Here is a 16,798-nt window from a genome sequence, read left to right on the forward strand (position 1 = left end):
CTCTTCGCAGAGCTCCCGGCGCCGGGAGCCTCCGTGTTTACCCGTGCCCCGGCGCTCACGTCCCTTGCGGTTAGTGGAGGGTCTCCAGATGCCGCCCGAGCCGAGAACGTGAGGGTGGCACGGCAGAGCCCTGGCAGCTGCTGCACGTCGCCTCGGTGCGTTGCAAAGAGCCCAGAGGTTTTCTGTTGGATGTATTTCTCCTAATTTGGCGATGTGCTTAGGGAGGCAAGAAACAACCCCCTGATTGGTAATTGTATTGATGAGGGGAGTTGGTGGCAAGTAATCCATACCGTAAATACTGTGCACAGTTGCTGCGCTGTGTGCTTAGGCCTTGGCTCTGCAACTTCTAGCCTTGGGGGCTCGGTTGTACGCGCACGGGAACAGCCGTTTCGGAGCTAGGCCCCGCGCCGACTGTGGGTCCTGGCAAGGGCATCATCACAGGTCTGCGTAGCCCACACCTGGCTCTTTGCCACATGCTTCATTTTCGGCAAGTTTTTGCTTTACAGTTTTTCATCTACTTGTGGATTTCCTAGATCATTTACCAGGTACGTGAACATGTGTCCACAGCCCTTGAGCATGTGCGTCTCCTCTGTCAAATCTCGGGCTGCGTCACGTGGAGAAGGTGGAAGAGGACTGAGATTTTAACGCTGAGCCTTCGTGAGGGGTCACCAAAGCTAATACTTTGCACTTTGAACCTTCCCTTATCCTCAGTGAAACGGACTTTTCCATGACAGCTCGGTCCCGACCTCTAGCAAGTCAGTGCCCCACATACCGTCGAATCAAATACAGCTGCTGGTGGGTCTTGACTACAAGGGGAAAAAAAGTAGATTTCCTTTTAAAAGTGACCTCCCCTTCCTCAGGCCACTAGTAAGAGGCCTGCTTCAACTTCTGGAAAGAGGCCCCAGTCAGCACAACACTCATTTTTTTAAGCCCAAGACGAGTATATATTGCCATTGAAACTCATGTTTGTAGCTAAGCACATGCTTAGGTATTTATTAGATTGGGCCTGAAATCGGGCCTCAGATGTGACCCCTTCCTAGGCACAAATTGAAGTCTTTGCCTTTACCATGAGGTATCCAGGGCCCTTATCAGATAGATGCTGACAAGGTTGACTTCCTTGTGTATTCTCACAGCTTAATCTCCCTGGATTATGTCCTTGTGTAGTATGTTGTTGATTTAAAAAAAAATCTCTCTTAAATCAACAACAAAATTACTGATGATACAAACAAGTTGCCTAGCTACTTTTGTCCCAGACAGCACCCTAGTCAGAAAGATGTTGGTCACTGTCCAGTTGCCCTTACTGGGGATAATGTCCCACTAAAATACATTGTAGTTTTGGCAAAGCCCTGCAAAATTTGTCCATTTAATGTCATAGAAGGAGGAATGACCTCAATGAGGCAAACTGCAACGGTTGACCCAGTGTGTGCAGAGCAGGGTCAAGGGTGAAAGAAGCTGGGGCAAGCAATACAACTATGTTGTTGAGGTTGTTACAGAGTACAAATCTTTTATTTGTTATAGTTAGGTATGTGACAGAAGCCAACTGAAATAATAGACTTCCAATAACTTTTGATTTCTGGGTTGAGTTCTTACATGCTGTGTCTATGCAGATCTTCTCACTATTGCAACATGAGATCTAAAGTGCAGGCCTAGGGTCTTCTTGAGTTTTGTTGAAGTTCCTCACTGCAAAATGCATTAGCAGAATTGCTTGTTAAATTGCATCACAGGCACAGCTTCGGTAGCGTAGGGTGTCAGAGTCTTCTGGCTACATTATTGTCTTGCAGTTAAAAACACTAAAAAGTTCAAGATTTCTTCACAGCCAAGGTGTGAAAAGTAATTAGAATGTATCTCTGGGTGCTGTGTATAAGCAATCATCTGTGAATATATAAAGGCTCTATTTTTCTCAACAAACAGACGACATTGTTATAATTATTTAAAATGAAAAATAAAGTCACTGCCTCAGACACAGAGAGATTGGGCGGATAACTTTATTAGTTCCTAGTCTAAGGTCTATAGTGCAGATTCTAATCTAATATCAAGACTGTGTTAAAATAAAGCACAAAATATGGGAAAAGAGAGCTCCGTTTACTCAGTAAGGCTGGTGCCGTACATGAGTTTGGCTTTTCTGCTCAAGGCCAGCTCTTTTCAATTTTCAGCCTCAACTCTTACTGTCAAAGAGGACTTGAAAAAAGGAGTGCTGGTGCCTTAACTCTTGCTGAGTTGGGATCCCGCTAGAACTTATTCCATCTAATCAGCATGCTGAGTTTGGAGGAATTCTGCAAAAGTTAGTAATCAGTTCATTCTTGTTTGCATTTCTGATTTTTAAACTTTCTTTAATGTCCTTGCTTTGTTTAATAAATTGAATTTGTAAGCAGGCATTTGTCGGTATGAAAGGCAGCATGATACAACGCTTGTATGTCGTAAGTCCTGTATGGTAGGAGCTAATTACAGTAATCCAGGTGATATTGGCTTGTCTGCCTTCGGAGCAGAAATACACATTCTGGCCCTGCTGGCTCCAAGGAGGTCCTGCTATTCTAGGCAGGTGATATGTGAATAATCCAATGTCCCACAATATCGTGGATTTCATAGAGTAGTGTATTGAAGTCAGCATGTATGTTCTGATTGCGTACAACTGAGAAAGAGGACAAATATTGGCATCTCTTCTGAAATGTAGTCTGGTCAGTAATTGGTAAGAATTTTCTGGTGTTAGTCCTTTTATCTGTTTGCTTGCTAGGCTGGAAATAATGACTCAACTACTGTTGGAGATGACACGCTCCTGTGTTAGGAAGGCCAGTGCTGCACGTGCCAGTGAGTCCTGGGGGTGGCCGTGGTGGAGCACTGGCCCTGGCGAGGCCTGAGCGGGTGTACACTTTACACCTCTAGGTACTCCTAGGAAAGTCGCTGCTGCAGGTATCTAGAGTGAAAGTACGATGCTGAAGTCATGATATGGCACAGAACAAGGCAAGCAAAGGCGGGTCCTGTGGAGCTCCAAAGGTTGCTTGGGTTCTGGTAGGCATGGCTATATAAAAATTATATTCTGTGCTTCGTAATTTGACAATAACTCTTTCAAGGCATGATAAGAATGTATAATTTGACAAACATGCCTGTGCCTTCCATCTCTGTCCTGCCACCATCAAAACACAGTCAGTCTGACAATCTAAATTCAGTCTTCCCTGTGCAATGATTATAGGGGAATTTAACAAAATGCTATTTGGTGGTACCCACCAGTGGATCAGTATTAACATTTACATTTGCATTTGAAGCTAATTTTCAAAGTATTTCTCTTAATTTGCTAGGAAGATACCTTTCAAGTTAGCAATTAAACTGTAATTTGGTCACTGAGGTGTTTACGTGGATTAATAGATCTTTCTCTTCAGTGTATGCTTCTGAGTTTGAAATAATAGCTATACTGTGTGGTAGCATGACCCCACTTGAGTTTCACACACACACGCACAAAATCAAATTCCATCACATTTTAATGCAAATTTTACCTTTGCAAATGATGGCCTGAAAAGAATGAGTTTCCATGGTAACCCTAGGGAACACATAACCTGTTTATCATAACTTCTCCATGAAGCAAGACAGGGGGTGGGGAATATGCTTTGATGTCAGCTGTATTTTTCCGTAGACAGCATTCTGCTGTAGCACATATAGAGAATTTACCTAAATGCTCCTATACTGTCCTAAATAAACTTTTTTCCTCTTTCTTACAAATAGTAGTAGTCATACAAAATAGCATAGGAGGGAACTGCAGTAGGCAGTATTCAAAACCGTTAACTGACCTTTCAGTTCCTGCCTGTAGTTTGACAACCAGGTCAACATTTTGAAAGACCAATCACAAATTAATGCTTACAACAGATCTCTTCCACCACTTTCTCTCTCCTTGGTTTTCCCTCTATGCTTTGTTTGGCCCTCAGGTATCTCTGCTGCCTTTCAAAGGCACTTTTAAGTTTTTTCCTTCCTTGTTCTTCCACTTGACCGCTGAAAGTACTGTTTGAAAAAATGCCTTGAAATAGCTCTGAACATCTACTTTGTGGAGCTATCACAGAAAAGAATGTATTGATTATACTTCACATTCAGTGCTGACTTTCAGAGTTGAGGTGGTGGCTTCTGGAGCTGCCATTAGCCAGGGGTGAGCTTGATGGCTGCAAGCATCTGCAAGGTTGTATTTTTCCTGCAGATGCATGGTAACTCCTGGCTGAAGGGAAGTATGTCTGCAACATTTTTTTAAGGTCATTAGGAGTAAGGAACAGATGTTGAGGTTTTTTCAGAATGCTGCTTTGAAGTGCCATTTAGGAGTCAACTGACAGGACTGACCCTATAGGCAGTGATTTTGGGGACTGGAACACAGAGGAGCCATTGCCCACACTTACCCATCTGGTATCCATCTGGTACCAGCAAACAACAGACAGTACCAGATCACAGAGAAGCTGTACCAACTGCTAAATTGGTATCAGCAAGCAAAGAAGGTCGCCACCCAACAGCAGTTGCAAGCAGGAGAAACAATGTCTGTAACATTTACAGGCTGGTATCTGAAGATCCGGAGGAACCTGATGCCGTAGCATATGGAAAGCAATTCCTCTCTCTAAGCCTGCTTATGCTGATGTTGTTTGCTCAGTATTAATCCAGGTTTGGGATTTTTTTTGTTAACCGTATTGAATTTGCAGTGTGGAGAGCTTTTGTTATAATGCCATTGAGAGAGCGCCTCTCTTTAGTGGCATCTATGTTTAACAGGATTAAGGTGGATTTAATACCCTGTGCTACAGACTAACCATTCAAATTCAAAGAATACTGTGCCAGAGTGGTGTCAAATCACAAAAGGAGGAGTTGAGGTTAACTTTTAACTCCGTGACAATTTACTCTTTGCCGTTTTTCTTTGATGTGAACTATTCTTGGGGAGCGTTGTGGCAGGGGGTTCTTTCCCAATTTTATTGCCATCTTCCTCCTCTTCCCTTTGTTCAGTTTTCCCCGTCTTCCTCCTTTTCTTTTCTTGAAGCGGTGTGCCGGCTTCCACAGTAGCTAAGTGTTTAGAATGTAATAATACAACAGTGAGAGATTTACTGCCTCTAGGCGCTACCCCTTCTACTTTTGAGGACCTCCAGCAAGGCATGATTTTATAGACAATGAAAGGCTCGCTCTCCCCTGGGAAGCTGCCTGCCTGCGGGAAGCTTTTCACTGTCTATTTCCACTACTTGCTCTGCAATTTAGTTCCGTGCCCTGCTATTTCCCCCTTCCCTCCCTCTTCCCTCCCCCTACAAACACATGCAGACATACCCCCCGCGTACGCATTCGGCACCAACACCAGATGTAGAGAGAGAGATGGCAAAATAGCATTACCTTAATATGAGTGGTAAAAGCCTCAAAAATGCACTGTACAGTTTTGTTTGCCATCCTCATCATAAGTGGAAGTATCGATCTGTCCCCTGTTTGTTTTCCAGGTTCTGACACTGTCATCTCATTTTTCCTAAAAAGGGCGCAAGCTCAGATCTGGGCTGTGAAGAGTGGCCATTACCCCTTGGCATGGGTGCCAAGAACTCTGCTGACTTAGCTAGAGAAAGATGCTGAAAGCCGCTGACTTTGAGAGAAAATTCAATTGAATTTGCTTCATACAGTGCCTCTCATGAAGTATTTCAAAATGTCTTATATTAGGAGATAACATAATGAGAAAATGCTTTAGAGAACTGGGTATTCAGATGGCAAGACAAAATGATACACAACAATGAACTGGAGTAAAAGAAAAGACGACTGTCATTTAAAAGCAGTAATCATCTGGATAAGTAGTCTTGTAAACTAATTACAGTGAGAAGAGAAGCAAAGAATGCAAGGCTGGGAGGGACGAGAAGCAGCTTAGTTTCAAAGGGAGGCTAAGGCAGAGGACTGGTTTCATTTGAGAGGGGGAAGGAGGGGTACAGTCTTGTAGCCCAACCAGGAGCGATCAGCTTTAAGAAACGTATACAGACCTACATATTATGTGTGCCGTATATTGCATCACAGATGTACCTCGGTGACAAGTTAAATTACTCTCTGTAGTAGTTGGGAAGAGATTAATTGCTTTGGCTTGGTTCAGTGGTAGAGCAATTGAAATGCCCCCTTGGAGCTGGGAAGGATCAATGCTGATGCGCGCCGAGGGTTTCTCTTGCACTTCTTTCAAGTTTTGGTCTCGGCTCAAAGGCCTCTGTTTGCTTCCGTACTCTGAGAATAGGTTTGCAAGTGAGGTGTCACAAATCTGGTGCTCATTAAAGACAATTAAGAGGTAGAATTAACCAAAACATATTAGGCGACTAATGGAAAAAGAAGCCACCCACCGAGAAGGACACAGGCCAGGAAATGATCTCATTTTGCATGGTCACAGGAAACCGACAGTGCTCCAGCCCCGGGGATCAGGGGATCGCAGAGCTGACGTTCAGAGAGCAGAGTATTATCTTCGTGGGGCTGTGCGAAAACACTTTGCAGTTTTGGCTTCACCTCCATCTTTGCTATTTTCTCTCTCCTTAGCGTTGCAAGATACAGCAAATGCTGAGCTTGTTTGCTACTGAGCTAAGGCAATTGCCATGTTTTTAAACTGTTATAGGAACAGCCTGTTTCCCTTTTAAAGTTCCCATCTGTGTTTGTATTTCCCTCAGTCTATTGCCTTTATAGAGAATTTTTCCTCTCTCTCTAAATCTCTAAACCATTAGTTTCACCTCCTTGAACAAGAGGTAGGGTATTATTGAGGAGGAAAAGTAAATCCTGAGATGATCAGTGCCGCTTAATTCCGGCTCAGAGCGCTGTTGTCGTCGGTGTTCCTAGTGTTTATTGCACGGGGAGAAGGGACGGTGACAATATAAACATATATATAAGCAGCAGCACTGAGCCCCACTGTTCAGCTCCCTTCTTCCCCCACAAAAGAAGCGATGGAGAGACTGAGGGACGTGTAATTGTCTAGCCGTCTGACCGACAAAGTAGCGTTGTGGCTGCGTGCAGCTGGTCTAAGTGAGAATTGTCAAAACTACTCACCAGCAAAACCAAGATCGTTTGTAACTGGAGCGTGTGTCTGTTTCTCTCATGGGCAAGAGGAAGGACGGTTTGATTACTATCTCCTTTTTCCTTTAGACAAGGATGTTTTTCTTACCCAAGGGAAATGCATTCTAGCAGCATGAACATAACTATTAATCAACACTTAAGCAATAATCAGTGAATGAAAAATGATGACCAGAAGCTGAAAATGCACTTGCATAACTACTTTGGCGCTTTTCCTTTGAGATCGTGCCCTTGCATTTTAACATGAACAATTCTTATAAAATTAGTCTATAAATTGATATGTTCCAAAAGGCAGTGATTTAAAAAGCCAGCACTTATTTTTCACACTTAGGGAGGAAAAAAAAAGAACAACCTAACAACAGTGAATGATACATTAAGATCCAGATAAGTAATGTTATAAAGCTACCTCAGTATATTTTGTGTTCTGAAAGTCTCTGAGATAGAACCAATAATATCTTACAGGGTTACTTTGGAGCCATAGAGGCAGAGTTCATTATTAGTAGTACGCTGGGTTCAAGTGTGTGAAGGCGAGTACTGGATACACAGCTATAGATGTTCTTGCTGTGTATTTTCACCGAGAAGGAGATGGAGATACAGCCAGTGAGAGATGCAGGTGTATGTCAGCTTTGGGAATTCCTCCAAGAGAAATCAAATGCTATTGAAATTAAAACAAACCACCATCATATGTGCTTAGCATACTTTCCTGAATCAGGGCCAAGGGAGGTGGTAGCGCCCAGCAGGAACAAAGACTGCGAGACTCTGCTAAGACTGCAGCGATACCCTCCTTTAGCTCGCCTAGGTGGTTTTTGACAATGTTAGTCACAGTTCTAATAGTATCAAGGGGTTTCTGGAATAAGCTCAAAACGAGATAGTGAAGTCTAACAGGAGTATAAATGCGTAGAAGTGAGCATGTGCTTAAGAAAAGGCAGGCTCAACATTTTGTGTGACTGAGAAAGCAGAACTTGAAAGGTCTGCGAGACCGTGCCTGGGGGACTGGGCTGTGAACTGGCACCTATTTGTTGATTCCCCTTCCCAAACTATTTACCCTGTATTTTCTGTTAACAAGAAAACAGAAAAGTTGAAATTAGTTGCCAGCCTAGCCAAAACAAAACTTCCAAGGCATCAGGCGGTGAACTGAGGACATGTAGCTACTACACCCCCAAGATGTCTGTAAAGCGGAAACGGCGCAGGAATACAAGGTTTCTCAGGCCCTGTGATGCTGGGGAGGTTTTGTTTCCTTTCTTATTCATTTAAACTGTCCTGTGTGCAAGTTTGGCATGTAACGGGGCACTTAAAAGTGCTTTCCCACCAGTGGCGGTGATTTTGCAAGTTCCCATGCAACGTCGTCTTGGTTTGCCGTTGCAGCCCCTTAGCCAAGGAAAGCACCACTAGGAATATCAAAATGAAGTACTAAGGTGCTGTCTTATATCCAAACAATGGCAGAGCAGTACTGATGGGCTCATATAACATTAGCCTCTTCTTTGAGGACTGCTTCTGTCATTAAAATCAATGCAACTTAATTAAAGCAAATTATAGATAGATACATCTATAAATAAGATATTAAAGTGCGCTGCTGAATATGATAATTGCTGCATATTTAGCAATCAGCGTGTGTGTTCTGCTTTTGCCAGGAGGGATTTCTTTCAGTGGAATCAATGGAGCTTTATTAAAAACCATCCAAATTAGAGGGAGAAATGATGAGTGTTATAATAACGCAAAATCACTGTTTCAACTTTCATTGCAAAACCAGGAAAGCAAAATACATCCCTCTTTGTGTATGTAAGGAAAACATCAGGAAAATTCTTTTGAATCATGGACATTGTTAGAATTTTTAATTTTTACCTTTTGATGAAAAACACAAAAAAGCTGGGTGGAGGAAAACATGTTTTCTGTGGAAATGCTGAAGGTCTTGAAGGGTGGGATAATTAGGATATCATAGCAGCAAGCAATTAAAAAGACATCTTTGATCAACCTCATTCATTTCACAGGGAACATCCAGTTCACTGCCTTACCTAAGCCCCCTCCCATTTTAACAACAGCTAAAGTAAGTGTTAGTGAGTCAAATTGTCCTCTTAAATCCCATTTGCAGTCACTAGAGCCAGGAAGGCTGTTAAAATGCAAAAAATCAAATGGGTGAGTTGGAGGTTTCACCTGTGTATGAAACATTGAGACTAGGGTGGGGAGCAAATCCACTCTTACCTCTCTCGGTTTTTCTTCAGTTTTCCCTTAATTGAAAACAAAAACCAACTGTGTCTCAGCAGAGGGGAGACCTGGAGGTTAAAGGGCAAATTCCATTGTACCACGACTCTTTTTGGCATGCTGAATCGCAGCCCATGTGATTAGAAACGCTCGCAGACAAAAGAGGAGCTTTGAGAAGAGAGGTCAAACCAGCATCTGAATCAAGTCCTTTAACAGATGATCACAAGACTAGTGAAAAATGTCCTCAGCGACGCAGCGGTACCATGTGCCACGTGTATACACAGACTTCCAGGCGGAAAGCAGATCCGAGGGGGATTTTCAAAGCACTTGGGTGATGGCAGAGCATATGCTTCACTCTGCCGGCGTCCTGTGCTGGATCCTGTCTTCTAGTGCACGTCACTCGCATGAAATACAGCTGTACTATTGTGCCGTTTTTTAAGGGAGAAAACCACGACACACAAGCTCAAGCGACTTTCCTGAGCATACACAGTAAAAAGTTAGGAAGGGAGTCCTGGCTTGCTTATCTTCATAAGCCCTTCCTGATCTCCTGTAATTTCGGGCGAGTCTGACATGACTCAAGTGGAGTCAGTGGAGTTATACACCGGGCTCACAAATGTGTCGCTAAAATCAGATCAGCCTTGATGAAGTTATTGTGTTGCCACTTATCTTGCAGGCAGCGCAGGCTCCTTTGTATTTGCTTTCTGATCTTGACAGTAATTGAAATGTTTGGAGGGGGCCTTTCTGCTCAGAAAGGATGAAAACAGGGGGTAAAAAGGAAAAGAAAAAATCAATGAAAAGGGCAGAGGACATGTTTAGTATAAAAGTGAATTAAGAAACTTTAATCAAATTTTTAAAGGAATTGATCTCTGCAGAGCTGGTCAAAGCTTTCCAAAGCATAAAATACGGGCTGCGTATGGCAGGAGAGGAAACGGGCTGCAGCTCCCTGCAGCAGCCGCTCCGGGCACCGCTCTTTATCAGTCTTTTCTTCCCTGCGAGCAGCCGCCAAGTCCGGGTCGTCTGACCACCCGCTCGGGTCCGGGGGGACAGCAAGCTGACCGCGGTCCCGAGCCGGCAGCTCGGGCGGCCCCGGAGGGAATTGGGGGGGAGGCAGAGCCTCTGTGGTTGTCCGTACCACAACGGCTGTCCGACCCCAAAAGCCTTGCCACCTGCCCGCCAGGGAAGGGGCCAGGGAGGCTCTTAGCTTTTCCCAAACACTCCCCGAGGAAGCCAGTGGCAGGAGGGACAAAATGCAATGCAATGTCTCCTGGGGCAAAACACGGCCTTGTGCGCTCTTCCAAGCATTTTTCAAGGCAGTTTCAAGCTTCAGGATGAAGTAAATCCTTTTTCTGCTTGTAAAGAATTGGTCTTTTGCAGCCCCAGTGTTTTCCTGTAGGCAAATCCTAGACTATTTCAAGACACCTACCTGGGTGAACCTAGGTATATTCTACTCGTGCCTTGTAATTTCTGTGCAAACATTTGGCTGATCTAAGACGTTTGTTCTCTGGTTTGATCTACATGTGCATGTTCACATCACTTTTTTCTGGGAAGTTTTCTTAGGGAGAAATTGGCAGGTTTGAGATTTGCTGCTAGCTTATCATTTCCTCATGTTAGAAACCTACACTAAAGTACCCTGCAGTTCCCGTATTTGACAGGGACGTGGCTTGCATTCACACCTGCAAAACTTTCTTTTTTCTCTTTGTTTTCTCTTTCTCATTACAGTTAGCTTCTCTTTCTGTCTCTTTTGGATCAAATTACAGAATGTGAAATTATTGAGCTTTTTACGGTTCTTTTCCTTGGAACAAATGTAGACTCTGTCCAGGGAAGTGCGGAGAGCCCGCAGTCTGCTCTCGCTTCGTCTCTTGTCCGTTTGTCCGGTATCTCGTCTTCAACTGTGACCATTGCTGTATGCTTCAGGGAAGCCAGTGAAGAGCTCCAAAATGGGCAATTAGCAGGATAACCTGCTAATAGTCAAAGTTCCCACCTGCTCTCTCTTCTAGAGGATGGCTGATTCTTTGAGGGTTTGTAGCTCTTCAACCCTCCAGAGACTTTACTGTCTTCCCCCAACATACTGCTAGTTGTTCTCATTCATGTCTGCATCCAATTTATTCATATTCAGTTCTACAAAGGGCTTAGCCATAGCACTACTTTGCAGCAGTAAGTTTCATGAGTGGTTTGTTGTTGTTTTTAATAAAGATAGCATTTCCTTTCCTTAATTTAAGCGTGCTGCTCTTTTAATTGCACTGATGGTATGATGGCTGTTTCAGTGTTTCTCTCTACCCCATTATTTTTGCATATTCATGTTTTGCTTGTTAGTTATTTGAGACTGCTGTAGACTAGGAGGTGATCTCTCCGTAATGATGGCTTTTTTTAAGTTGATGTAGTTAATTTAAACCCTAAAAATACGGATGCCTGTTTCCAATCATTCTTGCTGTGGCGCATTACCATCCATTTGCGAAATGTGTATTTAATCTGCTGTTGCCTCTCTGCTGATCGGGGTGTTGATCGCCAAAGCACTTCCAGGCGCCCGATACGGGCCGAGCTCAGCGACGCGCCTGCGGGGCCGGGCACCTGCGCACCTCGCCGCTTGCCTTGCCGCCCCACGTCGGCCGACCCTGCCGGGGCGTTCGTCCACTTTGTGATCCTTTTTGTTAGATTATTCTTTGCTTGCCTAAATAGCATACGACTGCTAAATATGATGTTAAAACGTAGGCACCTGTCCTGAGGAGCTGCGTTGCACGGCTTGGGGGGAAGGAGAAGTTGGAGTTGTGCTGGTCTTTTTTAAGTAGTGGCTTTAAAGCCAGTGTTGAGCGTGGTTTGCAAAGGCGGCATGGCACCCTTTGCTTTGGCTCTTTCTGGTACACAAATAACTTTAACGAGGGAGGTGTTTCCATTTTAGCAACTTCTCTCTTCACCAGGGTGGTATCTTATTTCAGGAACCATTTTGCTCTTAGCTCAGGGATATAACGTCTTTACTGGTGCGTGGACAGATGGAGAAGGGAAATGAGGAGAGATGGCTGAGTTTTTAATTAAAGACACGGAGCCAGAGCTTGCTTTTGGAGGGTATTGGGCTGTTTTATATAGGGTGTGGAGATTTAGCAGCTAGATGGAACCAAATTAGTAAAATTGCCTCCACCACCAAGGTGTTTCTATGGTAACTGTCTCTCAAATCATATATACAAACAGAACTGGCAGGGGGTACCTCATTTTATTTGGTCTGTAAGAAACCATCAGAAAAGGGATATTTTCAGGCCATAAAAAGGCCTTGCAATGTAAATACATATATATATATTTTTTTTTTACTTTCTGGTGGCTGGTATAAGTTTGGGGATCTCTGCTAACCAGGAAGGCAATGCTAAACCTGCTCCAGTTACCGTGCCTTAGCTGGCTGCTGTTGCTCTCGATAGGTGTGAAAGTAATCACCATGACCCTTGCCAGGGCTTGGGAATGCACCAGCAGTTTCCGTAGGCATCATTTAGCTCATAAACATCTTGCCACGGCACGTAATTGATAACCTCTCACCTGCCAGGCAGGCAGACAGCATTTTACGTGGCTTTGGTGCTGAGCAAACCCAACTATATATTTGTTTTTCTCTCCCTTCGGTAAAATAGCAGAAATTCGGAGGCTCCTCTCTCAGCCGAGTAACTGATCAATTAAGGGAAATTACCAACCTGCTCAAATTAGCAGTGTGAGAATGGCCAGAGTGGCTGTGACTCTCAGCCTAAGTGACTCTGTCTCTATAAATCCTCTCTATATGTCACTTTTACTGGTGGAAAAGTGAATGAATGATCGATTTAGCCTACTGCCCTCTTCTTGAAATATAGGGCAATTATTGTGATTTTTTTCTGGTCCAAAGTGAGGCACTGCTAAAGTAGGAGTCATCTGAAATCAGAGGTGGCTATTTTCTTCTGACCATCAGTCCCATAAGGGCTCCCTTCTATTTTGATTCAGATAAAGGAGAGTTAGCAAAAGGTCTGTGCTAAATAATTATTTCACTTACGAGTATCTCAGATGTTCATTGAAATAACCCCAGCGTGGCAAGGTACATAATGGTATTTGTCTAGAATAATTTCTAAACTTTGCCTAGTAGCTGCAAGCAATAATGCCTCTATTTGCATTGGACTTGACTTATGTAATTATAGAGAGATTGTACAAAAAAAGGTTTGTACAGGTAGATAAGACTTACTACACCTGAGTGCACAACCTTTCCCATTGTAGCAGCTTTTAAATCTCTTTGGGGAAAATGACGTATTGTGCCTGAATTACAAGACTGACAGAAGTGTACGCTAACCTGTAGGACGTGAAAAACATGTTAATTTTTGTTTGTCTTTCTCGTTTTATAATCAGGCATTTGCAGAAAGCTTTGTGTGATTTATTCTTTTCTTTTTAATGAATTGTTAAAAATGTTTGAAAAGGCATTAAATCTTCCCTTCTGCCATTAATCTGTAAAAGGGGAAGGGGATTTTAAATGGCCTCTTAGTATATTGCTTTATAAAACTGCTGATTCCAGCAGCACCGGAATAGGAATACATACTAATGTAGGAAACACTGAATGCAGCCAGAGCCTCCTGCATTTATGGAGGAAAAGACTAATAGCTCCATTTTAACAAGGCTCTTAACACTTTGGGCCATCAGCAGGCATTGAGTGAGTGAAATTGGGAGAGCTCTTGCGCGCTAAAAGCATTGAAGTTCAGCGTCGCCTACCCCACTTGGAGCCTTCTTGCGAGAATTTCGCTCTCCGGCCAACTCCAGTTGCCATCTTGAAACCCCCCCAAGCAGCGAGCTGGCATTTGGACTGAGCACACTAAAGCTTCCCTTCTGAAATGGCACCGGAGCGTGCTAAATGCACTTAACTCCCCGCTGGACACTGAGCTTTGCAGCGGTGTTACGGAGAGTTTCTGGGTTTGTGTTAAGAATGGAAGCGTAGCTTGTTTATATCGTGTTTTATATTTGCGCAAAGGGAAGAAACCCAGCAAACTTGATACTAATATGCTAACTCTGATTCAAATACTTACGCTGCAGGAATTGGAAAGCGCGCGTTTGCTTAATTAGATTACCTCCTGGTAGCGCTGCATTCGAGGAGGACCAGTGACCAGAAAAGGGGCGGCAGCGTCGCAGCTGGCACGCGGGCAGGCAAAGGCTCCGAGACTGTACCTGTTCTAAAGAGCTGTTTGATACGGAGCCCTTTCTTGTTAGCAGCGACAAGATTGTGGGGGGAGGGGGGGTTGCAGCTTCTTTGAGCCCCTGCCTTCCTTTTGTTGATTCTGGCGCGATGCAGCATCATGTGTTTCCTGCTTATCACTTCGAGATGCATTGTTAGTAACCAGGGTGTATAATTGATCTCCATCTCTAATTACTCTCCTCTCCACAGGTGCCTGGAAAAGGTCCAGATGGGAGCTCGTACAACCTCCACTTTGAAGGGATGGAAAGGCAGTATGCATCCTTGCCCAGGTACAGTGCCAAGCCCCGGACACACGCACTTCCCCTCACCCTCCCTCCCGTGCTTAGGGAAATCAGCCCAGAGCTGATGTCTGGCCCCAAAGTGAGAAAAAGTAGCGCAGTTTTGTCTTGCCACCTTTTGCTGATTTAATGCTGTCTTTACAACTTTATTAATAATTTGGACAGTTGATTATAAAGAAAAAAAAAAAGGTGTCCCTCACTGAACATGTCAGCAAGAGTCATGATCCACAGGGAGGGAACATGACATTAAGGAAGCTGGCTCTGCAAGACTTATGGCAGGTCATCGCAGGGCATAACTGTGACCGACTTTATATTGATATAATCCTAGCTGGACCAAGTACTGCTGTGGAAAGTGTCTGCTACAGCAGCCACAGCTACTGAAGTCCCAGTGTCGCTGCAAACACCATCTGACTAGCAGTCCTAGTCCCAGAGACCATCTCTGTGCTTTAGGTGAGCACTGCAGAAATGAGAGCAAATTCTCTGAGGGTTTTTTTTAATTTTTAATCCTTATCAACTCAATGAAGAATAATTCTAATCTGAAACCGGTGTGGCATGACAAAACGGAAGCATTTCTGAGACTTCAGTCCCGTTTCTGTGGGAGTTGTAATAGCAGACTGAGATTTAGCAAGCCAGAGGGAGGAGCGAGAGAGCACTAGTGGGAAACAGTGGGGAAGAAAACGAAAATAGAAAATATTCTTCCTGAGAATCAGAGGGCTGGAAAGGACCTCCAAGAGGTCGCTCCATCCACTTGCTGGACCTACAAGCAACGTCAGTTCCTATATAAAAGCAAAGCAAGAAAAGTTGTTTACAACCAGAAGAGATTTTCAAGTATAAAGTACTGATGGTATTTTAGGAAATCAGTGAAGGTGCATTGTTTCTTTTCTTTTTGCTTCTTTTTCTTTTTTCCACTGAGGTATTTACATTTAAAGGTGTTACTGCAAAGACTGATGGAGAAATATGTAACATTGCGTCCAACTCCAAATGAAAATAAAAAGAATATCTTACTTTTGAAATCATGCCACACCAGACTTGCAGGGAGAGGCCATTTCAACACAATATTGCAATAAGAATCTGTTTCCCAGCATCTACAACTCTCACCTGAAGCCTCTTTAGGTATCTTCTATTAAAGAGGACTTACATGGCTAAAATCATAAACAATTGTATACCACACCCATACCAAAAAGATATGACTTAGCAGTTTGACTGAGATCAGGAACTGGATAAGGAGGGGAATAAACCCAAAGACATGAAACCACGAATGAATACGAGAATGCTAGGGAGCAGGAAGGTGCTCTTTGAAGAGCTACCACCTCTGGAGCACCACCTTGCAGGGTGCACACCCGATGCTTACTCTTGAGGATTTTTTATTGCTGCCCATTACAGTAGTGTTCATGGCTCCCCCATGGAAAATAGGTTGGCAAATGGTGGTTTTTACCTGGATTCCTGTGTACTTCTGGGCACTCAGCCATGTGAACAAAGAAATCACTCATTTCCATTAGCAGCTGGCAATAAGACTGCATCCCCTTCCTCTGGATTTAGACATCACTGTAGCGATCTAGTCATTTGTGACTGCCAGGGCTTAATTACTGCGGTAATGTGAAACTGCAAAACTTACAAAACATGGGTGTAAACCCCAGCGGGCGGCTTGCTCGAGTGCCGGCGCCCCCGGGGAGCGCCACCCCCAAGCCGGGCTCCCCGCGGGCAGGAGCGCTCCCCGCAGGTGAGCGTGCAGGCATACGGCTCACAGAGAGCGCGTAATCCCGCTGCAGCACGGTCTGCCTCCCTCGATGGCATCATCTTCTTAGGCAGTGCGACACGCCTTGCACCGATCTCCAAAAGCTTACTGAACATTTGGATGGCTTCCTAAATCGCTAGTCCTAGCCAGCCAAACGCTCAGGCCTCTTGTAACACCTAAGAGTGATGTTTCCAGCAAGTTAAATGGAGGTTTTGCAAGAACATGGTGAAATTCAGCATCTGATTCAGACAGAGCTGCTTTGAAAAGAAGTGGTGAACAGTATGCTGTGGGGACATGCCGAGGAGGCCAACAGTTTTAAAAAAGAACGGGAAAGAAGGAATACACAGAGCACTTGACTGCTGTGTAAATCAAGGGTGTGTCTACATCTGG

At 44.1% G+C, this 16,798-nt stretch overlaps 1 protein-coding gene across 9 annotated transcripts in view; it reads left to right on the forward strand.

Annotated features, from left to right (window-relative positions):
• Positions 1–16,798, forward strand: part of PARD3B (par-3 family cell polarity regulator beta) — a 440,403-nt gene that overhangs the window by 393,591 nt on the left and 30,014 nt on the right. For all 9 annotated transcript variants that reach the window (XM_067298774.1, XM_067298775.1, XM_067298776.1 and 6 more), the window contains one exon: positions 14,585–14,664. In XM_067298774.1, the coding sequence (XP_067154875.1) occupies positions 14,585–14,664 (80 nt within the window). The remainder of the gene's footprint in view (positions 1–14,584; positions 14,665–16,798) is intronic.

This window comes from Apteryx mantelli, chromosome 6, assembly GCF_036417845.1.
Source record: "Apteryx mantelli isolate bAptMan1 chromosome 6, bAptMan1.hap1, whole genome shotgun sequence".
Taxonomy (NCBI): Eukaryota; Metazoa; Chordata; class Aves; order Apterygiformes; family Apterygidae; genus Apteryx; species Apteryx mantelli.